This window comes from Coregonus clupeaformis, unplaced genomic scaffold (genome assembly GCF_020615455.1).
Source record: "Coregonus clupeaformis isolate EN_2021a unplaced genomic scaffold, ASM2061545v1 scaf0244, whole genome shotgun sequence".
Classification (NCBI taxonomy): domain Eukaryota; kingdom Metazoa; phylum Chordata; class Actinopteri; order Salmoniformes; family Salmonidae; genus Coregonus; species Coregonus clupeaformis.
Genome location: NW_025533699.1, coordinates 31613 through 57399, shown reverse-complemented (window position 1 = coordinate 57399; position 25787 = coordinate 31613). Strand labels below are relative to the sequence as shown.

Here is a 25787-nt window from a genome sequence, read left to right as displayed (position 1 = left end):
AGGTTGGGTTTAACGAGTCAACATTATTTGGATACGAGTTAACAGAATATGAACTTTTAAAAGTGAGATTTTCACTGGAGAATTACTTTAAATAAGAATGGTTTGACTTTGAATACTTAAGATATTAAACATGTTATGACAATCAAATCATAACCATTACACACAACAGTTCTATGTTGCAAATGGATTGGAGTTGCTTTCTTCAGTCTTTACAATCTTGGTATGGAGTGGTTCAGACATCGATTTACCTTCGATACACACAATCACTATCAGCTACTGACCCGTCACATGACACGTTGTTAGAAGCACCTTTTATCAGAACACACACACGCACGCAAGCGCGCAGACACACACACACACACACACACACTAAGAGAAGACAAAGTGCAGCAGGAGATCTGCATAATACTAGTGGTTTTGTAAACACATTGTTTAACACTAACATTTGTAAAAAAGAACAAGATTTAACAACAGCGAGCATATTATAAGGATATTAATATCAACTGTAAAAAGTGTCATAATCAACCAGTTTTATAATATAATGAAGCATGCAGAAAGCGGTTTACCTTATGGTTTCACAAGCATGTTGAGAGTAATGCCAGTGTCCAATGTCTTATAGGAGACCATACAAAAATATATAATTACCATAACATTTGCATGAACGCACCGACGACAGAACCCAGAGGTTTCCTGCTTGTCGCTACTTTTCAAAAGCACTTGTATGAGTCAGTATCTGCTACCGGGGTGGTCGACGGCGTTTCTTCAGGAAGGACTGTCAACTCAAACTGAGGGCAAGGCCGTTTTCAGTGAATGGAAATTGCAAAGAAAGTCTGAACTTTCAAACACACAACAACAACAACAACAACGTTCAAGGCTTTAAAAAGACACTTAAAGCTGTAAAAAAAAAGTTAAGTTGAGTAGCGCGCTACTCTGTGGTTTTAAGTTGGAGTAATTGAGAAACCTTCTCTAAGTGCATGACTAAGTGACAACAGAAAAACGAGTCATTCATTACGTTCGATTGAGTGAAGCCAATTCTGAGACCGTCATCTTCTCAGTTGAAGTGCCAAGCAATGAGCATCATTTAACTCTTTAGGGTGGTTCTGAAGAGTGGTTCCGAAGAGTGGTTCTGAAGAGTGGTTCTGAAGGGTGGTTCTGAAGGGTGGTTCTGAATGTAGCCTTTAGTGCTCTGGACAAGTGATGCACCGTCGACTGATTGCAGTTTCCTTTTTGACAGAGGCGGTGTTTTAACAATCATTGAAACATCCATAATGATCTCCAGTGCGATTACATAAAGTTGATATAAAACTAAAGACATTTGTGAAACAACCACCACAATGAAGCCATCAGCTTTGGTTGAATATTAAACAGTTCCTTTTTGCTTTTTTTAGTCTGGCCAGTATATGCAGCCAATCCCCCATCTCTCCCTCCAGTCATGCTCATTCATGACTTTAAAAGAGAACGTGATGATGACTTACAATTCTCAGCAGACTATTTTCTTCTCTAGTAGCAAACCGAAACCCACGCAAAACAACTCTTCCAATCCTTCAGGTGTCAATCTCTTCGCAGAAAGACGTAGGTACAAAGACAAGACACTCAACAAAATAAAAAGTTGCGCATAAAGTGAATACAGAGAAAAGGGCAGCTTCAGTTGAATATTAATCAAAACAAACAAACAAAGAGTTTCCATGGGAACTAGAGAACACAGAAGACAGGGTTCAACTGTCAATCAGAGCTGTTGGGGGAGAATTGCGATTGTGTCCAAAATGGCACTCAATTCCCTATATAGTGCACTACTTTTCACCAGGGCCCGCATAGGGCTCTTGTGAAAAATAGTGCACTATATAGTGAATAGGGTGCCATTTGGGGTGCAGCCATAGACAAACTCCTTTGGGGAAGGGAGAGGGGGGGCAGTTAAGACAACAATTGGGGGAATTCCTTCTTTTCATAATGGTTTTGGTTCTCTAATGTGTCATTGTTTAATGGGACGGCGAGTCGCTTTCCTCTGTAGCTTACAGAATAGCCAGCCAGCTCAGCAGCAATAAGTAGCCTAGTCGGGCCAAGCCCCAGTTTAGGGTGTGGAGGTGTGCTAGGTAGCCTGGTACTCAGGCCTGGTGAGGGGTTGGGGGTGTGCTAGGTAGGTAGCCTGCTACTCAGGCCTGGTGAGGGGTTGGAGGTATGCTAGGTAGGTAGCCTGGTACTCAGGCCTGGTGAGGGGTTGGAGGTGTGCTAGGTATGTAGCCTGGTACTCAGGCCTGGTGAGGGGTTGGAGGTGTGCTAGGTAGGTAGCCTGGTACTCAGGCCTGGTGAGGGGTTGGAGGTGTGCTAGGTAGGTAGCCTGGTAGCCAGGCCTGGTGAGGGGTTGGAGGTGTGCTAGGTAGGTAGCCTGGTAGCCAGGCCTGGTGAGGGGTTGGAGGTGTGCTAGGTAGGTAGCCTGGTAGCCAGGCCTGGTGAGGGGTTGGAGGTGTGCTAGGTAGGTAGCCTGGTAGCCAGGCCTGGTGAGGGGTTGGAGGTGTGCTAGGTAGGTAGCCTGGTAGCCAGGCCTGGTGAGGGGTTGGAGGTGTGCTAGGTAGGTAGCCTGGTAGCCAGGCCTGGTGAGGGGTTGGAGGTGTGCTAGGTAGGTAGCCTGGTACTCAGGCCTGGTGAGGGGTTGGAGGTGTGCTAGGTAGGTAGCCTGGTACTCAGGCCTGGTGAGGGGTTGGAGGTGTGCTAGGTAGGTAGCCTGGTAGCCAGGCCTGGTGAGGGGTTGGAGGTGTGCTAGGAAGGTAGCCTGGTACTCAGGCCTGGTGAGGGGTTGGAGGTGTGCTAGGTAGGTAGCCTGGTACTCAGGCCTGGTGAGGGGTTGGAGGTGTGCTAGGTAGGTAGCCTGGTAGCCAGGCCTGGTGAGGGGTTGGAGGTGTGCTAGGTAGGTAGCCTGGTAGCCAGGTCTGGTGAGGGGTTGGAGGTGTGCTAGGTAGGTAGCCTGGTAGCCAGGCCTGGTGAGGGGTTGGAGGTCAGCTCAGGGGGAAGCAGCAGGGAAGGTAAAGGTTGTACCAGTCCATGGAAAGGAGAGGATTGATCCACTAGAACAGTGAACATCTGAAGAAGCTGCTCTTCTTTGAGCGGTTCTCTGTGATCTTCACCGGCCCACCTCCTCCTGGAGGGTTGTTGTCGTTCTAAAAGCGGAGGGAAGAAGGGGCAAAGGTTAAGGGTCAACTACCACTCTTAAGATCCCCCTGTGGCCACCAACTGTTGTAACTTCCATTCTGGATAAGTGTGCATCGTACATCATAGGCTAGGCTACATAAGCTCACCATTTTTCTGTTGAGTCTCGTCATTATGTCTCTCCCCAGTGTGAAAAAGGACTGTTCAAAAGAAACAAAATGTATACTTCAGGGACAGTTTATTACAGAAAAATGTCCTGTTTCAATGAAAAGATTGGGAGGAGAATTAAAATAGGTATAAATGAATGGCATAGACAGAACCCACCTCTTCCACATTCAGGCTGGATTTTGCACTTGTTTCTAAGAACTTGATCCCATAATCGATTGCCAACTGTGCAAAATACAACAGACAAATGATGAGAACAATTCATGTTAGTAATGAATTTTACAGATGTACTTTTATCAACAGCAGCTCATGGAACACATGGCATTGCCAGAACGTACGTGTGTTACCTTCTGTTGTAAAGGAATTCTACTTCATCATTAAGGGAGAACTGGGCTGGCTACGACAGACATTTATCATGCTGTATAATCATGAGTATGTCAAACATACAACTGGGAGTACGTTTACACAAAGATACTATCAGGAGCAGTGTGAGGGGTTTCTCTTTTCTCTGATGTTATCAAATTGTTTCCAACGCACCTGCAACAAGATATCTCAGACGCGCCAGTGCTTATTTGAAACACAGAGACCCTGATAGCCTGAACTCTGACCCTGAACTCTGAACTCCATACCTTTTCTCCTCGTTCTTTTGACACCTGTCTTTTGTCGTTCATGTCACACTTGTTCCCTAGGATCATCCTCTCCACGTCAGAGGACGCATGCTACAAACAGACAGGGGAAGAGAAGACTGATTATTGCTACGGACAGAGCATGAGAGAAGACTGATTATTGTTACAGACAGAGAGAATGAGAAGACTGATTATTGTTACAGACAGAGAATGAGAGAAGACTGATTACTGCTACGGACAGACAGAAAGAATGAGAAGACTGATTACTGCTACGGACAGACAGAAAGAATAAGAAGACTGATTACTGCTACGGACAGACAGAAAGAATGAGAAGACTGATTACTGCTACGGACAGAGCATGAGAGAAGACTGATTATTGTTACAGACAGAGAATGAGAGAAGACTGATTATTGTTACAGACAGAGAATGAGAGAAGACTGATTATTGCTACAGACAGAGAATGAGAGAAGACTGATTATTGCTACAGACAGAGAATGAGAGAAGACTGATTATTGCTACAGACAGAGCATGAGAGAAGACTGATTATTGCTAGACAGAGCATGAGAGAAGACTGATTACTGCTACGGACAGAGAGCATGAGAGAAGACTGATTACTGCTACAGACAGAGAATGAGAAGACTGATTATTGCTACAGACAGAGCATGAGAGAAGACTGATTACTGCTACGGACAGACAGAAAGAATGAGAAGACTGATTACTGCTACGGACAGACAGAAAGAATAAGAAGACTGATTACTGCTACGGACAGACAGAAAGAATGAGAAGACTGATTACTGCTACGGACAGACAGAAAGAATAAGAAGACTGATTACTGCTACGGACAGACAGAATGAGAAGACTGATTACTGCTACGGACAGACAGAAAGAATAAGAAGACTGATTACTGCTACAGACAGACAGAATGAGAAGACTGATTACTGCTACAGACAGACAGACAGAATGAGAAGACTGATTACTGCTAGGGACAGACAGAATGAGAAGACTGATTACTGCTAGGGACAGACAGAATGAGAAGACTGATTATTGTTACAGACAGAGAATGAGAGAAGACTGATTACTGCTAAGGACAGTTCCAAAGCTTTATTAAGATTAAGATCACTTTATTATTCAATTGTTCAGTTGACTTCCACACTGGGCGCCCGGGGAGTGGTCGTTGTTGGGGGTTAAGTGCCTTGCTCAAGGGTACAACGGCAGGCAATTGCATCTAAGATTTTATACCAGCAACCCGCCGGCTGCCAGCTGACTTCACCCCAGATATTTCCCGTCGGGACATGGGATTCAAACTGGCTCGCCTCTCTAACTACCAGGCTACCTACTGCCGTAGCTTCATACTGGCTCGCCTCTCTAACTACCAGGCTACCTACTGCCGTAGCTTCATACTGGCTCGCCTCTCTAACTACCAGGCTACCTACTGCCGTAGCTTCATACTGGCTCGCCTCTCTATCTACCAGGCTACCTACTGCCGTAGCTTCATACTGGCTCGCCTCTCTAACTACCAGGCTACCTGCTGCCGTAGCTTCATACTGGCTCGCCTCTCTAACTACCAGGCTACCTGCTGCCGTAGCTTCATACTGGCTCGCCTCTCTAACTACCAGGCTACCTGCTGCCGTAGCTTCATACTGGCTCGCCTCTCTAACTACCAGGCTACCTACTGCCGTAGCTTCATACTGTCTCGCCTCTCTAACTACCAGGCTACCTACTGCCGTAGCTTCATACTGGCTCGCCTCTCTAACTACCAGGCTACCTATTGCCGTAGCTTCATACTGGCTCGCCTCTCTAACTACCAGGCTACCTACTGCCGTAGCTTCATACTGGCTCGCCTCTCTAACTACCAGGCTACCTACTGCCGTAGCTTCATACTGGCTCGCCTCTCTAACTACCAGGCTACCTACTGCCGTAGCTTCATACTGGCTCACCTCTCTAACTACCAGGCTACCTACTGCCGTAGCTTCATACTGGCTCGCCTCTCTATCTACCAGGCTACCTACTGCCGTAGCTTCATACCTCTTCGATGTTCCTGATCCAGTTCTTGATGTTCTCGAAGGACTTCTCGTTAGTGATGTCATACACTAGCATGATGCCCTGTTGGACAAAGGACAGTGAGTGACATCAGAGGAAGTGACACGCCGTGACATTAATAGAAAAAAGACACAACCTAGCGCCATTCCAATCATGACCCGGTGAAATGTATGTTCATCTGTAAGTGGCTCTGGATAAGAGCGTCTGCTAAATGATGTAAATGTCTGTGCTGTAGTCAGTGTAAGGGCTTGTCTGACAGCATCACTACAAGCTAGAAGCCCATATAAACCCGGAATAATCTACCGCAACAAAAAAATAATAGGATGCTTTCCAAAAACGTATTTACATACAAAGTTGACAAATATAACCTGTTTAGTAAGCAAAACATAACAATAGTACATTTCCTAACCGGATACAGAGCCGTGAATAAGGTGGAATAGACATTGTTCTGACTATTCTACTAGAATTCTGAGGCAGTGTAACTGACCACAGTGTAAACTCCTACACAAAGCAAACAGCTGGGATCAAACAGTAGTTAGTATAAAAATGTAGATTTGCGACATCTTGACTAAAAAAATATTGGTCGACCAACAGCCTATCGACCAAACAATCGACCAGTAACACACACACACACAGCCCTCCATAGTAACACACACACACACAGCCCTCCATAGTAACACACACACACACAGCCCTCCATAGTAACACACACACACACAGCCCTCCATAGTAACACACACACACACAGCCCTCCATAGTAACACACACACACACACAGCCCTCCATAGTAACACACACACACACACACACAGCCCTCCATAGTAACACACACACACACAGCCCTCCATAGTAACACACACACACACACAGCCCTCCATAGTAACACACACACACACACACAGCCCTCCATAGTAACACACACACACACACAGCCCTCCATAGTAACACACACACACACACACACACACAGCCCTCCATAGTAACACACACACAGCCCTCCATAGTAACACACACACACAGCCCTCCATAGTAACACACACACACACACAGCCCTCCATAGTAACACACACACACACACAGCCCTCCATAGTAACACACACACACACAGCCCTCCATAGTAACACACACACACACAGCCCTCCATAGTAACACACACACACACAGCCCTCCATAGTAACACACACACACACACACATCCCTCCATAGTAACACACACACACACACTGGCCTCCATAGTAACACACACACAGCCCTCCATAGTAACACACACACACACACACACACACACACAGCCCTCCATAGTAACACACACACACACAGCCCTCCATAGTAACACACACACACAGCCCTCCATAGTAACACACACACACACAGCCCTCCATAGTAACACACACACACACACACAGCCCTCCATAGTAACACACACACACACACACACACACACAGCCCTCCATAGTAACACACACACACACACACAGCCCTCCATAGTAACACACACACACACACACAGCCCTCCATAGTAACACACACACACACAGCCCTCCATAGTAACACACACACACACACACAGCCCTCCATAGTAACACACACACACACACACAGCCCTCCATAGTAACACACACACACACACACAGCCCTCCATAGTAACACACACACACACAGCCCTCCATAGTAACACACACACACACAGCCCTCCATAGTAACACACACACACACAGCCCTCCATAGTAACACACACACACACACAGCCCTCCATAGTAACACACACACACACACACACACACACACACAGCCCTCCATAGTAACACACACACAGCCCTCCATAGTAACACACACACAGCCCTCCATAGTAACACACACACACACAGCCCTCCATAGTAACACACACACACCCCTCCATAGTAACACACACACACACACACACACACAGCCCTCCATAGTAACACACACACACACACACAGCCCTCCATAGTAACACATACACACAGCCCTCCATAGTAACACACACACACACACACAGCCCTCCATAGTAACACACACACACAGCCCTCCATAGTAACACACACACACACACAGCCCTCCATAGTAACACACACACACAGCCCTCCATAGTAACACACACACACACACAGCCCTCCATAGTAACACACACACACACACAGCCCTCCATAGTAACACACACACACACACAGCCCTCCATAGTAACACACACACACACACACAGCCATCCATAGTAACACACACACACACACAGCCCTCCATAGTAACACACACACACACAGCCCTCCATAGTAACACACACACACACAGCCCTCCATAGTAACACACACACAGCCCTCCATAGTAACACACACACACACACACATCCCTCCATAGTAACACACACACACACACACATCCCTCCATAGTAACACACACACACACATCCCTCCATAGTAACACACACACACACACACACAGCCCTCCATAGTAACACACACACAGCCCTCCATAGTAACACACACACACAGCCCTCCATAGTAACACACACACAGCCCTCCATAGTATCACACACACACACACACAGCCCTCCATAGTAACACACACACACACACAGCCCTCCATAGTATCACACACACACAGCCCTCCATAGTAACACACACACACACACAGCCCTCCATAGTAACACACACACAGCCCTCCATAGTAACACACACACACACAGCCCTCCATAGTAACACACACACACACACACACAGCCCTCCATAGTAACACACACACACACACACACAGCCCTCCATAGTAACACACACACACACCCCTCCATAGTAACACACACACACTTAAATACAGTGAGGGAAAAAAGTATTTGATCCCCTGCTGATTTTGTACGTTTGCCCACTGACAAAGACATGATCAGTCTATAATTTTAATGGTAGGTTTACTTGAACAGTGAGAGACAGAATAACAACAAAAAATCCAGAAAAACGCATGTCAAAAATGTTATAAATTGATTTGCATTTTAATGAGGGAAATAAGTATTTGACCCCCTCTCAATCAGAAAGATTTCTGGCTCCCAGGTGTCTTTTATACAGGTAACGAGCTGAGATTAGGAGCACACTCTTAAAGGGAGTGCTCCTAATCTGTTTGTTACCTGTATAAAAGACACCTGTCCACAGAAGCAATCAATCAATCAGATTCCAAACTCCATCATGGCCAAGACCAAAGAGCTCTCCAAGGATGTCAGGGACAAGATTGTAGACCTACACAAGGCTGGAATGGACTACAAGACCATCGCCAAGCAGCTTGGTGAGAAGGTGACAACAGTTGGTGCGATTATTCGCAAATGGAAGAAACACAAAAGACCTGTCAATCTCCCTCGGCCTGGGGCTCCATGCAAGATCTCACCTCGTGGAGTTGCAATGATCATGAGAACGGTGAGGAATCAGCCCAGAACTACACGGGAGGATTTTGTCAATGATCCCAAGGCAGTTGGGACCATAGTCAACAAGAAAACAATTGGTAACACACTACGCCGTGAAGGACTGAAATCCTGCAGCGCCCGCAAGGTCCCCCTGCTCAAGAAAGCACATATACATGCCCGTCATTGGGGGTGTTTTTCTGCTAAGGGGACAGGACAACTTCACCGCATCAAAGGGACGATGGACGGGGCCATGTACCGCCAAATCTTGGGTGAGAACCTCCTTCCCTCAGCCATGGCATTGAAAATGGGTAATGGATGGGTATTCCAGCATGACAATGACCCAAAACACACAGCCAAGGAAACAAAGGAGTGGCTCAAGAAGAAGCACATTAAGGTCCTGGAGTGGCCTAGCCAGTCTCCAGACCTTAATCCCATAGAAAATCTGTGGAGGGAGCTGAAGTTTCGAGTTGCCAAACGTCAGCCTCGAAACCTTAATGACTTGGAGAAGATCTGCAAAGAGGAGTGGGACAAAATCCCTCCTGAGATGTGTGCAAACCTGGTGGCCAACTACAAGAAACGTCTGACCTCTGTGAAGGGTTTTGCCACCCAGTACTAAGTCATGTTTTGCAAAGGGGTCAAATACTTATTTCCCTCATTAAAATGCAAATCAATATAACATTTTTGACATGCGTTTTTCTGGATTATTTTGTTGTTATTCTGTCTCTCACTGTTCAAATAAACCTACCATTAAAATTATAGACTGATCATGTCTTTGTCAGTGGGCAAACGTACAAAATCAGCAGGGGATCAAATACTTTTTTCCCCTCACTGTACCTGGGGATCAATACACGTCTTAAAATACCTGGGGACAACACACATCTTAAAAGGAAAACTCCACTCCAAAACAATCTATATTTTTTTATTAGTCCACTGTTGATACAGTCCCAAAATGTTTTGCATGTCAGCAGTCAAGTTTTCAAGATATTGGACTTTCAAGAAGCAAAGTGTCACCGGCCGCATCACCATGACGATGAAGTGGGTGTTGGTTCTCCAAACATACTATAGGCTATCCCTCCAACCCAACCCAACCTTTCCCTTGTATCCTAGCGGTTCTCTCTCTCTGTGTAAATACATCCATGGGCTTGGGTCCTCCCTGTGTATACAGTCTCCTATCAAACTGGGCTGCTCACACAGAGCATACAAATCTGTAAGACGGACCTCAGTGTTAACAAGCAGTGCATCGATAAATCTAGTTTAACTAGTAGATGGACTGTTTGGTATGACCGGGAGGCAGATAGACATTAGGATACAATTCATTATTAAAAGTTGACTCCCATACTGAACGCACACGCGATAAGCTCCAGGCGTGTTGTCTATCTGTGACGTTTCCGTCTGTGACCTTGTGGAGACGTGACAGTGGACGGTTCTTACCATAGCTCCCCTGTAGTAGGCTGTTGTGATGGTCCTGAACCTCTCCTGACCTGCTGTGTCCCTGGGAGAGAGAGTACAACGTTAGTACAATGTAACAACCATGTTGGTATAGTAACTACAGCATTACTACATTACCCTGGGAGAGAGAGTACAACGTCAGTACAGTGTAACAACCATGTTGGTATAGTAACTACAGCATTACTACATTACCCTGGGAGAGAGAGTACAACGTCAGTACAATGTAACAACCATGTTGGTATAGTAACTACAGCATTACTACACTACCCTGGGAGAGAGAGTACAACGTCAGTACAATGTAACAACCATGTTGGTATAGCAACTACAGCATTACTACACTACCCTGGGAGAGAGAGTACAACGTCAGTACAGTGTAACAACCATGTTGGTATAGTAACTACAGGTTCTACCTCTAAACCGTGTCAGACAGTGATATGACCAGTGGTTCCTAGTGTGAGTGGCGCACTCCAGAGTGGCGCAGTGGTCTAAGGCGCTGCATCGCAGTGCTAGCTGTGCCACTAGAGATCCTGGTTCGAATCCAGGCTCTGTCGTAGCCGGCCGCGACCGGGAGACCCATGGGGCGGCGCACAATTGGCCCAGCATCCTCCAGGGTATGGGGAGGGAATGGCCGGCAAGGATGTAGCTCAGTTGGTAGAGCATGGCGTTTGCAACGCCAGGGTTGTGGGTTCGATTCCCACGGGGGACCAGTATGAAAAATAAAAATAAATCATGTATGCACTCACTAACTGTAAGTCGCTCTGGATAAGAGCGTCTGCTAAATGACTAAAATGTAAATGTGAGTGACTGCGCTGGATAGGGGATCAATAAGTAGGCCAAATGTGTTGCGGCCAAACGCGGCTGAACGCTCTACCACATGAACGCACACGTGTGGAACACGCATTTCAGATCCACTCAGGGCTGACAGAGGCTCTCCAAGCTATCGCTGACTACAAGGCAGTCAACACCACACTTCAGGTGGCCCACTGGTACTCACTAAGTCCGTTGGCGTGGCGTAGCGTTTGGCAGGAGCAAGGAGTCTGGGTAGCTGGGCGAACTCACCATATCTGGAGCTTGATCTTCTTTCCATCCAACTCTACCGTCCTGATTTTGAAGTCAATACCTGAAATCAGAGAAAAAAAACGGATGAAAAACATTTCTAAAGTGTTAAACTACATCTGAGGCAGGGGGTGAGGGCTAGCTGGGGGCTCTAGCTGGGTGGGCTCTAGAAGGGGGCTAGCTGGGGGCTCTAGCTGGGGGGCTAGCTGGGGGGGGCTCTAGAAGGGGGCTAGCTGGGGGGCTCTAGCTGGGGGCTCTAGCTGGGGGGCTCTAACTGGGGGCTCTAACTGGGGGGCTCTAACTGGGGGGCTCTAACTGGGGGGCTCTAACTGGGGGGCTCTAACTGGGGGGCTCTAACTGGGGGGCTCTAGAAGGGGGCTAGCGGGGGCTCTAGAAGGGGGGCTAGCTGGGGGGCTCTAGAAGGGGGGCTAGCTGGGGGGCTCTAGAAGGGGGGCTCTAGCTGGGGGGCTCTAGCTGGGGGGCTCGCTGGGGGGCTCTAGCTGGGGGGCTCTAGAAGGGGGGGCTAGCTGGGGGGCTCTAGAAGGGGGGGCTAGCTGGGGGGCTCTAGCTGGGGGGGCTCTAGAAGGGGGGCTAGCTGGGGGGCTCTAGAAGGGGGCTAGCTGGGGGGCTCTAGCTGGGGGACTCTAGAAGGGGGGCTCTAGAAGGGGGGCTCTAGAAGGGGGGCTCTAGCTGGGGGACTCTGGCTGGGGGACTCTAGCTGGGGGCTCTAGCTGGGGGGCTCTAGCTGGGGGGCTAGCTGGGGGGGCTAGCTGGGGGGCGCTAGCTGGGGGTCTCTAGAAGGGGGCTCTAGCTGGGGGCTCTAGAAGGGGGGCTAGCTGGGGGGCTCTAGCTGGGGGCTCTAGCTGGGGGGCTCTAGAAGGGGCTAGCTGGGGGGCTCTAGCTGGGGGTCTCTAGAAGGGGGCTAGCTGGGGGGCTCTAGCTGGGGGCTCTAGCTGGGGGGCTCTAGAAGGGGGCTAGCTGGGGGGCTCTAGCTGGGGGCTCTAGCTGGGGGGGCTAGCTGGGGGGCTAGCTGGGGGGCTAGCTGGGGGGCTCTAGCTGGGGGGCGCTAGCTGGGGGGCTAGCTGGGGGGGCTCTAGAAGGGGGCTAGCTGGGGGGCTCTAGCTGGGGGGGCTCTAGCTGGGGGGGCTCTAGCTGGGGGGGCTCTAGCTGGGGGGGCTCTAGCTGGGGGGGCTCTAGCTGGGGGGGCTCGCTTTAGTCCCCTGACGTCACTGGCATTGAATTTCACATGATGGACCATATTGGCACCTATTAACACTCTTAAAGGCCTTGAGTACTGAAGGTAAGTTCCTATTAAGTACAGGGGGATGTATCCAAGAACTTTAAGAAAACCTCGGAATAGAGCCAAGCTTTTCAGTCATTCTGATCAGAGTAAAGGTCATCCAGTCATGGCGTAGAAGTCATTCTGATCAGAGTAAAGGTCATCCAGTCATGGTGTAGAAGTCATTCTGATCAGAGTAAAGGTCATCCAGTCATGGCGTAGAAGTCATTCTGATCAGAGTAAAGGTCATCCAGTCATGGTGTAGAAGTCATTCTGATCAGAGTAAAGGTCATCCAGTCATGGCGTAGAAGTCATTCTGATCAGAGTAAAGGTCATCCAGTCATGGTGTAGAAGTCATTCTGATCAGAGTAAAGGTCATCCAGTCATGGCGTAGAAGTCATTCTGATCAGAGTAAAGGTCATCCAGTCATGGCGTAGAAGTCATTCTGATCAGAGTAAAGGTCATCCAGTCATGGTGTAGAAGTCATTCTGATCAGAGCAAAGGTCATCCAGTCATGGTGTAGAAGTCATTCTGATCAGAGTAAAGGTCATCCAGTCATGGTGTAGAAGTCATTCTGATCAGAGTAAAGGTCATCCAGTCATGGTGTAGAAGTCATTCTGATCAGAGTAAAGGTCATCCAGTCATGGTGTAGAAGTCATTCTGATCAGAGTAAAGGTCATCCAGTCAAGGTGTAGAAGTCATTCTGATCAGAGTAAAGGTCATCCAGTCATGGTGTAGAAGTCATTCTGATCAGAGTAAAGGTCATCCAGTCATGGCGTAGAAGTCATTCTGATCAGAGTAAAGGTCATCCAGTCATGGTGTAGAAGTCCATCTGATCAGAGTAAAGGTCATCCAGAGCTGGGAGGATCTATTGTGATACGTCCCCAAATGGACCCCCTTTCCTTATAGTGGACAACTTTTGACCAGGGCAAGATTAGGGCACATTAAGGGAATAGGGTGCCATTTGAGACGCACCCTGGAGTGATCTGTAGCCAATCCAATAAAAAGGTCTGCCTGACCCTGGACCTGTTTCAGGGAGACCCACAGACTCACTGTAAAGGTCTGCCTGGTCCTCTGACCTGTTTCAGGGAGACCCACAGACTCACTGTAAAAGGTCTTCCTGGCCCTATGATGCAAGGACAGTTATTTACCCACACAGCAACAGAACAGACAGCAGGGCAGGACAGGAAGATCATACAGGCCAGGACAGGCCCAGGGCAGGCCCAGGGCAGGACAGGGCATACCATTCAGGCACAGGGTAGGACAGGGCATACCATTCAGGCACAGGGCAGGACAGGGCATACCATTCAGGCACAGGGTAGGACAGGGCATACCATTCAGGCACAGGGTAGGACAGGGCATACCATTCAGGCACAGGGCAGGACAGGGCATACCATTCAGGCCCAGGGCAGGACAGGGCATACCATTCAGGCACAGGGCAGGACAGGGCATACCATTCAGGCCCAGGGCAGGACAGGGCATACCATTCAGGCACAGGGCAGGACAGGGCATACCATTCAGGCCCAGGGCAGGACAGGCTAGTCAGGCCCAGGGTAGACAACCTCACCCCCCTTGGATACACTGTGGCCCCTCACAGCTAAATAAAGCCTGTCCTGAGAGCAGCTGGTGCCGTTGCCCCATTCAACTGACCTGACCTCATCACTTTCATGGCCGTAGTGACGGCGATGATAATAACTGTATCCCCTAAAAGCAGCCAGTCAAACAGTTTATCTTATTGAAAAGTGTCGGTTCTGTGTGCAGAAATCCATTGGCACATAAAAAAGGTTGCTATGGTGTCCTTCTGTAACCTGATCCCAGAGCAGCTCCCATCAGAATAGTCCTTGTTGAGGGCTGAGGGACAGCGCACGTCACCAGCCAGGAATAGGAGAGGAAAGTGGGTACCTGCTCGATTATCAGTCTGTCCCTAGAACAAGTGTTCATATTAAAACATAATGAGCTAGCCTAGCGCTAGCTAGCTGGAGGGCTTCGATACAGTCCGAGTCCCAAATGGCAACCTATTCACTATATATCGTGCACTACTGTTGACTAAATAGGGAATAGGGTGCCATTCAGGACGCAGCTGCAGATGGAGGGTGATGCAGGTAGGCAGGCTCACTGAGAGGAGAGGAAGTGGTGAGGGCAGAGCACCACAGCAGGTTGTAGAGAGCAGAGCACCACAGCAGGTTGTAGAGAGCAGAGCACCACAGCAGGTTGTAGAGAGCAGAGCAGAGCACCACAGCAGGTTGTAGAGAGCAGAGCAGAGCACCACAGCAGGTTGTAGAGAGCAGAGCAGAGCACCACAGCAGGTTGTAGAGAGCAGAGCACCACAGCAGGTTGTAGAGAGCAGAGCAGAGCAACACAGCAGGTTGTAGAGAGCAGAGCAGAGCACCACAGCAGGTTGTAGAGAGCAGAGCAGAGCACCACAGCAGGTTGTAGAGAGCAGAGCAGAGCACCACAGCAGGTTGTAGAGAGCAGAGCAGAGCACCACAGCAGGTTGTAGAGAGCAGAGCAGAGCACCACAGCAGGTTGTAGAGAGCAGAGCACCACAGCAGGTTGTAGAGAGCAGAGCAGAGCAACACAGCAGGTTGTAGAGAGCAGAGCAGAGCACCACAGCAGGTTGTAGAGAGCAGAGCAGAGCACCACAGCAGGTTGTAGAGAGCAGAGCACCACAGCAGGTTGTAGAGAGCAGAGCAGAGCACCATAGCAGGTTGTAGAGAGCAGAGCAGAGCACCACAGCAGGTTGTAGAGAGCAGAGCAGAGCACCACAGCAGGTTGTAGAGAGCAGAGCACCACAGCAGGTTGTAGAGAGCAGAGCAGAGCACCACAGCAGGTTGCAGAGAGCAGAGCAGAGCACCACAGCAGGTTGTAGAGAGCAGAGCACCACAGCAGGTTGTAGAGAGCAGAGCAGAGCACCACAGCAGGTTGTAGAGAGCAGAGCAGAGCACCACAGCAGGTTGTAGAGAGCAGAGCAGAGCACCACAGCAGGTTGTAGAGAGCAGAGCAGAGCACCACAGCAGGTTGTAGAGAGCAGAGCACCACAGCAGGTTGTAGAGAGCAGAGCAGAGCACCACAGCAGGTTGCAGAGAGCAGAGCAGAGCACCACAGCAGGTTGTAGAGAGCAGAGCAGAGCACCACAGCAGGTTGCAGAGAGCAGAGCAGAGCACCACAGCAGGTTGTAGAGAGCAGAGCAGAGCACCACAGCAGGTTGTAGAGAGCAGAGCAGAGCACCACAGCAGGTTGTAGAGAGCAGAGCACCACAGCAGGTTGTAGAGAGCAGAGCACCACAGCAGGTTGTAGAGAGCAGAGCACCACAGCAGGTTGTAGAGAGCAGAGCAGAGCACCACAGCAGGTTGTAGAGAGCAGAGCAGAGCACCACAGCAGGATGTAGAGAGCAGAGCAGAGCAACACAGCAGGTTGTAGAGAGCAGAGCCGAGCACCACCGCAGGTTGTAGAGAGCAGAGCAGAGCACCACAGCAGGTTGTACAGAGCAGAGCAGAGCAGAGCAGAGCACCACAGCAGGTTGTAGAGAGCAGAGCAGAGCACCACAGCAGGTTGCAGAGAGCAGAGCACCACAGCAGGTTGTAGAGAGCAGAGCAGAGCACCACAGCAGGTTGTAGAGAGCAGAGCAGAGCAGAGCACCACAGCAGGTTGTAGAGAGCAGAGCAGAGCACCACAGCAGGTTGTAGAGAGCAGAGCAGAGCACCACAGCAGGTTGCAGAGAGCAGAGCACCACAGCAGGTTGTAGAGAGCAGAGCAGAGCACCACAGCAGGTTGTAGAGAGCAGAGCAGAGCACCACAGCAGGTTGCAGAGAGCAGAGCACCACAGCGGGTTGTAGAGAGCAGAGCAGAGCACCACAGCAGGTTGCAGAGAGCAGAGCACCACAGCAGGTTGTAGAGAGCAGAGCAGAGCACCACAGCAGGTTGCAGAGAGCAGAGCACCACAGCAGGTTGTAGAGAGCAGAGCAGAGCACCACAGCAGGTTGCAGAGAGCAGAGCACCACAGCAGGTTGTAGAGAGCAGAGCAGAGCACCACAGCAGGTTGCAGAGAGCAGAGCACCACAGCAGGTTGTAGAGAGCAGAGCAGAGCACCACAGCAGGTTGCAGAGAGCAGTCTGCCAGGAACACAGACCCACCATTACACCAGATACTAACTAGATACTAGAAGGCTTGTCCCTGAGGGGATACATTAAGCTCTATTGAATTGAATTAAATAAAGTGGTCTATGTAGCAAATGAGACACGTCTTCTGATTCAGTGCTCTACTGCTTTCTATATGTTGAATAGCCTACTACTTTGAGTTAGTGGAAGATGAGGATACTAGGCCACATTCCTGTTGTAGAGAAACTGGTGTGTATCCTAGGGTTTATACGGGGTCTTTACAATAGCCACTGCTGCTCTAACTAACTCGGCACCTCCACTATACATGGTGGAGTTGCTTTATCAGCGCTTCATCAATGTGATATTCTACGAGAGGAGAGGAGAGGAGAGGAGAGGAGAGGAGAGGAGAGGAGAGGAGAGGAGAGGAGAGGAGAGGAGAGGAGAGGAGAGGAGAGGAGAGGAGAGGAGAGGGAGAGGAGAGGAGAGGAGAGGAGAGGAGAGGAGAGGAGAGGAGAGGGAGAGGAGAGGAGAGGAGAGGGAGAGGAGAGGAGAGGAGAGGAGAGGAGAGGGCATCTTTACTCTATTGCCCCTACTGTACTGCACCATATCCTTCCATTATGCGTCAGTACAACAGCTTTGGTCTAGTTTCACACACACTCATTCATGTATTTCTAATGGTCTTACTAAATGATCCTCAAATTGCACAAGTTGTTTTTGTTTACATTGTGAATCTAAACAATGTAGCTAGCTAGCTAGTAGTAGTACCTTCTTGACTTCAGAAATGTTAGTAAAATAACCAGTGGTGTCTGGCGGAGGACGCAACCAGTGGTGTCTGGCGGGAGACGCAACCAGTGGTGTCTGGCGGAGGACGCAACCAGTGGTGTCTGGCGGGGGACGCAACCAGTGGTGTCTGGCGGGGGACGCAACCAGTGGTGTCTGGCGGGGGACGCAACCAGTGGTGTCTGGCGGGGGACGCAACCAGTGGTGTCTGGCGGAGGACGCAACCAGTGGTGTCTGGCGGAGGACGCAACCAGTGGTGTCTGGCGGAGGACGCAACCAGTGGTGTCTGGCGGAGGACGCAACCAGTGGTGTCTGGCGTAGGGACGCAACCAGTGGTGTCTGGCGGGGGGACGCAACCAGTGGTGTCTGGCGGGGGACGCAACCAGTGGTGTCTGGCGGGGGACGCAACCAGTGGTGTCTGGCGGGGGACGCAACCAGTGGTGTCTGGCGGGGGACGCAACCAGTGGTGTCTGGCGGGGGACGCAACCAGTGGTGTCTGGCGGGGGGACGCAACCAGTGGTGTCTGGCGGGGGACGCAACCAGTGGTGTCTGGCGGGGGACGCAACCAGTGGTGTCTGGCGGGGGACGCAACCAGTGGTGTCTGGCGGGGGACGCAACCAGTGGTGTCTGGCGGGGGACGCAACCAGTGGTGTCTGGCGGGGGACGCAACCAGTGGTGTCTGGCGGGGGACGCAACCAGTGGTGTCTGGCGGGGGACGCAACCAGTGGTGTCTGGCGGGGGACGCAACCAGTGGTGTCTGGCGGGGGACGCAACCAGTGGTGTCTGGCGGGGGACGCAACCAGTGGTGTCTGGCCGAGGACGCAACCAGTGGTGTCTGGCCGAGGACGCAACCAGTGGTGTCTGGCCGAGGACGCAACCAGTGGTGTCTGGCCGAGGACGCAACCAGTGGTGTCTGGCCGAGGACGCAACCAGTGGTGTCTGGCCGAGGACGCAACCAGTGGTGTCTGGCCGAGGACGCAACCAGTGGTGTCTGGCCGAGGACGCAACCAGTGGTGTCTGGCCGAGGACGCAACCAGTGGTGTCTGGCCGAGGACGCAACCAGTGGTGTCTGGCCGAGGACGCAACCAGTGGTGTCTGGCCGAGGACGCAACCAGTGGTGTCTGGCCGAGGACGCAACCAGTGGTGTCTGGCCGAGGACGCAACCAGTGGTGTCTGGCCGAGGACGCAACCAGTGGTGTCTGGCCGAGGACGCAACCAGTGGTGTCTGGCCGAGGACGCAACCAGTGGTGTCTGGCCGAGGACGCAACCAGTGGTGTCTGGCCGAGGGACGCAACCAGTGGTGTCTGGCGGGGGACGCAACCAGTGGTGTCTGGCGGGGGACGCAACCAGTGGTGTCTGGCGGGGGACGCAACCAGTGGTGTCTGGCGGGGGACGCAACCAGTGGTGTCTGGCGGAGGACGCAACCAGTGGTGTCTGGCGGAGGATGCAACCAGTGGTGTCTGGCGGAGGACGCAACCAGTGGTGTCTGGCGGAGGACGCAACCAGTGGTGTCTGGCGGAGGACGCAACCAGTGGTGTCTGGCGGAGGACGCAACCAGTGGTGTCTGGCGGAGGACGCAACCAGTGGTGTCTGGCGGAGGACGCAACCAGTGGTGTCTGGCGGAGGACGCAACCAGTGGTGTCTGGCGGAGGACGCAACCAGTGGTGTCTGGCGGAGGACGCAACCAGTGGTGTCTGGCGGGGGACGCAACCAGTGGTGTCTGGCGGGGGACGCAACCAGTGGTGTCTGGCGGGGGACGCAACCAGTGGTGTCTGGCGGGGGACGCAACCAGTGGTGTCTGGCGGGGGACGCAACCAGTGGTGTCTGGCCGAGGACGCAACCAGTGGTGTCTGGCGGAGGACGCAACCAGTGGTGTCTAGTGGGGAGGATATATGCAACCAAAATCCACTTTTATTTTTCATTATTTCAATTCACAAGATAGAATGAACGGGCGTCAGTCATCGAGAATTGAACCTCGCCGATTATTGAGCTTGGACGCTGCCATTGGACGTGACACAATGCGAGCGCAACACAGGCAGTGAAGCATCTTGCATTGATTTCAAAAGGATGCATTTCCTGAACGGCTGATGGCAACGCCGGACGCCCGACGGCTATAGTGTAGCAAGGCCGTAACTACACAGACTTCCCTTCCTGCCTCTACAGGGGGAAAAAAACTATATTCCAAGAACTTCAGGATACGGACGACACGGCAGCTAGCTTCGTTTCCTTTCTGTCCTCTAAATACCATACAGGGGGCTTTCTTACCATCTTCAACCATGTTTAGGGCAGAAAAATGTCTGAAACAGAACAAAAACTGAAGTAACTATCCTCCCCCAGTAGTACTGACAGAGAAAAGGCACAACAATGGAAGAATTCTCTAGTTAGTGAATTCACTCCACAGTTGGTGAATTCCAATGGCTGTGATTCAACTTCCGTTCTTTTGAAGGAGGCTGGCTGGTGGCTGGAGCATTCTGCTGGGCCTGAAGGGGAAGGCAAAGAGAGATGCATGGGTGGCTCTGCACTACGTGGGGTTACTGGCAGTCAGTCAGTCAGTACGTCAGAAGAGACTTCCCCCCCCTCCTCTGTCCTGGCTCCAACAGGGCCCTTTCCCTCCCAACCAAATCACTTGTGTCCAGGAAGAGGAACCAGGGCCTGGCCAGGGGGGGCTGGTTAGTGGTGGTGATTAGGGAAGCCTGCAGCGGTACTGGCTGTAGCAGAGCCCACCCTCAGGTCACTGACCTCTCTGCTCAGGCCTCACACACAGGAAGAGATGCGAGTGACACACACACACAGAGCGTACGCATGTACACATACACAATTGCGCCCCACCCTGATTACAAACAGCTGGTCAGCTGATCGCTCACGAGACAGAGGAGATTTATGACAGTGCCGCTTCTTGTTTTTACAGTCCATTGTCTACTGACTGAGTAGGGGCTCGTTTCACATTCACCCTTTAAAATTCCCCAACACTAATACCGTACTGTGCAGTAGGGCCTCATTCCAAATTCCCCATCTTAGTCATACAGTTCCCAGCATTCATACTGTACAATAACAACACAGAACTTTACGGAGTGTGAGAACTGTCACACAACATCATGTCACCTATGTCTTGGTCTCCGCTTCAGACAGCAGAATTGAAACAGGACAGACTAGGTCACATGACCTTAAAACTAGACCCCTGCTGCTGCGTCTGTAGAATAGAGGAGTTACGCCTGCATACACTTCTTCTCTGCTCTCTGAGCGAGCGTCTTCCTGTTTCGGAGACAAAATGTAACTTCTCACTTCCTGTTTCACTCAGGAGGATTTCTCCTCGCCGCTCCCGAAAACAATTCAACAACCTTGTCCTCTGTGACGCAAAGGAAACACAGGTGAGCATCCTAAAAATGGCACCCTATTCCCTAGTGCACTACTTTTGACCAGAGTCCTATAGGCCCTGGTCAAAAGTAGTGCACTATACCAGGAAATAGGGTGCCAGTTGGAACGCAGACAGACAGGAGGTCTGAGAGAGGTTATTATGTTGGGAACTTGGGTGGTGGTGAAACACACAGTGTCCTAAATGGCACCCTATTCCCTCAATAGTGCACTACTTTATAGTGCACTACTTTTGACCAGGGCCCACAGGGCTGTAATTTCAGACCAACATAGTCCCTAGTAGTGGATTCTAGCCTTCTTCTGTCTATCATTCAGTAGCATGAATCAAATAAAAGATACCTGGAACTTCTGAACTTTCTCTGTTGAATTGGCTTAGGGGGGGGAGTAGGGGTTCAGGCCAACTTTGTAAAATGGGTTGATATGACAGATTAAAAACAGCAAACTGACTGAAGAGTCTCAGCTACACTACATGACCAGAAGTATGTGGACACCTGCTCGTCCAACATCTCATTCCAAAAATCATGGGCATTAATATGGAGTTGGTTCCCCCCTTTGCTGCTATAACAGCCTCCACTCTTCTGGGAAGGCTTTCCACTAGATGTTGGAACATTGATGCGGGGGACTTGCTTCCATTCAGCCACAAGAGCATTAGTGAGGTCGGGGTTCCAATTCATCCCAAAGGTGTTCGATGGGGGTTGAGGTCAGGGCTCTGTGTAGGCTAGTCAAGTTCTTCCACACCAATCTCGACAAACCATTTCTGTACGGACCTCGCTTTGTGCACGGGGGCATTGTCATGCTGAAACAGGAAAAGGGCCTTCCCTAAACTGTTGCCACAAAGTTGGAAGCACATAATCGTCTAGAATGTCATTGTATGCTGAAGCGTTAAGATTTCCCTTCACTGGAACTAACAAGCCTCGATTTTATACACCTGTCAGCAATGGATGTGGCTGAAATAGCCAAATCCACTCATTTGAAGGGGTGTCCACATACGTGTGTATATATATATATATATATATATAGTGTATTGTTGGGGTAGTGTAACTTCCTATATTAGTCTGTGAAGAGGGAGTCGTACAGACAGCAGGGATTGGTGAGAAAAGCTGAACAATGTCTCTTAATGACTCCATAAAACAGAACTTTAAAAAAATAAAAATTCAAGCAATCTTCGGAAAATCTTAAACCGATCGCCTCGCTAAATACTAATTTGGGACCTAACATAGTTAAAAAGCTGTTGTTTCTACTCTATTCAACAGAGTCCCAGAGCTCCACGTTGCTGTTGTTTCATTCCAACAGAGTCCGAAAGCTCCACGTTGCTGTTGTTTCATTCCAACAGAGTCCCAAAGCTCCACGTTGCTGTTGTTTCATTCCAACAGAGTCCCAAAGCTCCACGTTGCTGTTGTTTCATTCCAACAGAGTCCCAAAGCTCCACGTTGCTGTTGTTTCATTCCAACAGAGTCCCAAAGCTCCACGTTGCTGTTGTTTCATTCCAACAGAGTCCCAAAGCTCCACGTTGCTGTTGTTTCATTCCAACAGAGTCCCAAAGCTCCACGTTGCTGTTGTTTCATTCCAACAGAGTCCCAAAGCTCCACGTTGCTGTTGTTTCATTCCAACAGAGTCCCAGAGCTCCACGTTGCTGTTGTTTCATTCCAACAGAGTCCCAGAGCTCCACGTTGCTGTTGTTTCATTCCAACAGAGTCCCAGAGCTCCACGTTGCTGTTGTTTCATTCCAACAGAGTCCCAGAGCTCCACGTTGCGGTTGTTTCATTCCAACAGAGTCCCAGAGCTCCACGTTGCGGTTGTTTCATTCCAACAGAGTCCCAAAGCTCCACGTTGCTGTTGTTTCATTCCAACAGAGTCCCAAAGCTCCACGTTGCTGTTGTTTCATTCCAACAGAGTCCCAAAGCTCCACGTTGCTGTTGTTTCATTCCAACAGAGTCCCAAAGCTCCACGTTGCTGTTGTTTCATTCCAACAGAGTCCCAGGGTGAGCCTTAGAGCAGACCCGGGATGCGTCCCAAATGGCCTATTTAGTGCACTACTTTTGACCAGAGCCATATGGAACTCCAGTCAGAAGTAGCGCACTATAAAAGGGAATCTGGTGTCATTTGGGACGAATCCCCAGTCTGAAGTAATGAACACCTTCCCGGACTTCTATTCTACTCACAGGAATGACCTCAGAGTAATGGTGACTTCGTTTTCAAAACAAGAGTAGAAACGTTCAGAAAAGTGTCGTTCCACACTTACAGGGGTTTGTGTGGGGGGGGGATGTGTGAAACCTTCTCCTCAGCCTGAAGTGTCCCCACTTGCGCCAGCCAATAGCTAGCTTTTTGCGTGGCGCCGACTGGTAAGACGCTTCAAGAGGGCGGTGGTACTCACTTAGCAAGCAGCATGCGTCCTTTACGTGTGTTTCGCTTACACTCAGTTTATTTACGAGGGGGAAAGTATAGAATATCTGCTATCTCTGAACCTTTGTGTCATAAACATAACCTTTGTGCTGTTTAAATGGATCATTGTTGAGTTAAGTACATGCGATGAACACTCCAACCACCCAAAAGGTTACTGGAAGTCAAGCAGCAGTGAAGGGGTTTCCCCATTTCAGATACACTCAAATTGAAAGTCCAACTGTCATGTCAAAAGAAGGTTCCTATTAATTAACACCAGAAACTCCCCAACATAACCATAGTGGTTTCTCTTTTTTCCAACCATGAAGGCAACACTCTGCCACAACAAAAGGAATGGAGTGGAGACATACATCTAGTACATCCACCTAGTCAAACTTCGAGGTAAAAAGACATACAATCACCTCCAGTTTAGGGTCCATTTACACACCCAGAATACAGACACTTGGAGTTGTAGGACAGACAATGGAATAAATTAGCAATACCCACAGGTAACTGCCAAAATAAAGGAAACGCCAACATAAAGCGTCTTAATAGGGCGTTGGGTCACCGCGAGCCAGAACAGCTTCAATGCACATTGGCATCGGGTCTACAAGTGTCTGGAACTCTATTGGAGGGATGCGACACCATTTTCCCACGAGAAATTGCATCGTTTGGTGTTTTGTTGATGGTGGTGGAAAACGCTGTCTCAGGCGCCGCTCCAGAATCTCCCAGAAGTGTTCAATTGGGTTGAGGTCTGGTGACTGAGACGGCCATGGTCATATGGTTTACATCGTTTTCATGCTCATCAAACCATTCAGTGACCGCTCGTGCCCTGTGGATGGGGGCACTGTCATCCTATGGGGGCATAGCCATGGTAGCCAAAATAATGGCCTGCCCAGCATTTTCATACATAATAATAATATGACCTTAAGCTTGATGGAATGTTAATTGCTTAATTAACTCAGGAACCACACCTGTGTGGAAGCACCTGCTTTCAATATACTTTGTATCCGTCATTTACTCACGTGTTTCCATTATTTTGGCAGTTACCTGTATAATGTTATGTTCTTCGTCTGATAAAACAAAGCCCAGGTCAGGAATACTGCCAGTGTCATGCATGAGCCCCCTACAGCTGACAGTCAAGCTGTCTGACAGCCAACAGGTCTTTAATAGGAGTCCATGAAAATAGATGGCAGCTTAGTTTACAGAGTTAGCAGGGTGATAGAACTAGGCCTACGGTATTAAACATGAACGACAGAGCTCTTCTTCAATGTAACAAACCATTTACTGTTTCTGAATTGGCTCAAGATGTGATGATTCTAGGCCCGCTTCCTGTCGCCAATTCGTTCCACTAACTGTCAACAGTAGATCATTATACGTAATGTAGCATTTTCAGCAGCATGCCGTTGTTCAAAACCCCACTCAATTTTAGAAAGAGAAACGGACCTATTGTTGATATGAAGGTGGTGTTGAACGCATCTTCGCTGAATCGGAAGAGGAGACATGTCTTGCCGACACCGCTGTCCCCGATGAGTAGCAATTTAAAAAGGTAATCATAGGTTTTCGACATCTCTTCACCCTCGCTTCTTTCTTCCCGAAATGTGCTAAGACTGTCTGGAACGTAGCAAACACTTTGTAGCTATCCGCTGCTGTCGACACCTTCTCCGACCCGACACTTACCAGCCATACAGTCCAGGGAGGAAACGAGGCGATAGTTTAGTGACGTTACACAGAGGAGCGGGACGGAAGCTAAGGAAGCTAGGACGGAAGCGCGGTAGTCACTAGTTACCACAGCCACAAAGTCAGAATCATACTTTGTTTTTAATGTAGCCAATTCTGACTGTGGCAACCCGGAAGCATCCTCTCCTCTGGGTTGACAGATTGGTAGTAATATTGTCACACTGAGAATTTTCCCCCAATTACAAAACTCCAGACTGAATCAGCTGACAAAATGTTTGACGATATTATATAGGTCAAAGTGACCTTCCATAAACACAGAT

At 49.7% G+C, this 25787-nt stretch overlaps 1 protein-coding gene across 1 annotated transcript; it reads right to left on the bottom strand.

Annotated features, from left to right (window-relative positions):
* Window positions 1–2994: 2994 nt before the first annotated feature.
* On the bottom strand, window positions 2995–25506 carry rab8b (RAB8B, member RAS oncogene family). Its single transcript, XM_041875453.2, has 8 exons — window positions 25234–25506; window positions 11884–11944; window positions 10807–10867; window positions 5958–6035; window positions 3936–4025; window positions 3466–3531; window positions 3291–3341; window positions 2995–3152 (listed from the first exon to the last, which is right to left on the bottom strand). Exons 1-8 carry the CDS (start codon window positions 25355–25357, stop codon window positions 3060–3062), a joined length of 624 nt encoding a protein of 207 aa, XP_041731387.1. The 5' UTR covers window positions 25358–25506; the 3' UTR covers window positions 2995–3059.
* Window positions 25507–25787: the final 281 nt, after the last annotated feature.

What these genes read in the sequence shown, in the direction of transcription:
- rab8b (XM_041875453.2), bottom strand. Translation starts at nt 25,357, where the DNA reads ATGTCGAAAACCTATGATTACCTTTTTAAATTGCTACTCATCGGGGAC. An exon ending in CACCTTCATATCAACAATAG is followed by an intron (nt 11,945 to 25,233) that starts GTCCGTTTCTCT and finishes CTCTGATTTCAG; the next exon opens with GTATTGACTTCAAAATCAGG. An exon ending in AAGATCAAGCTCCAGATATG is followed by an intron (nt 10,868 to 11,883) that starts GTGAGTTCGCCC and finishes TCTCTCTCCCAG; the next exon opens with GGACACAGCAGGTCAGGAGA.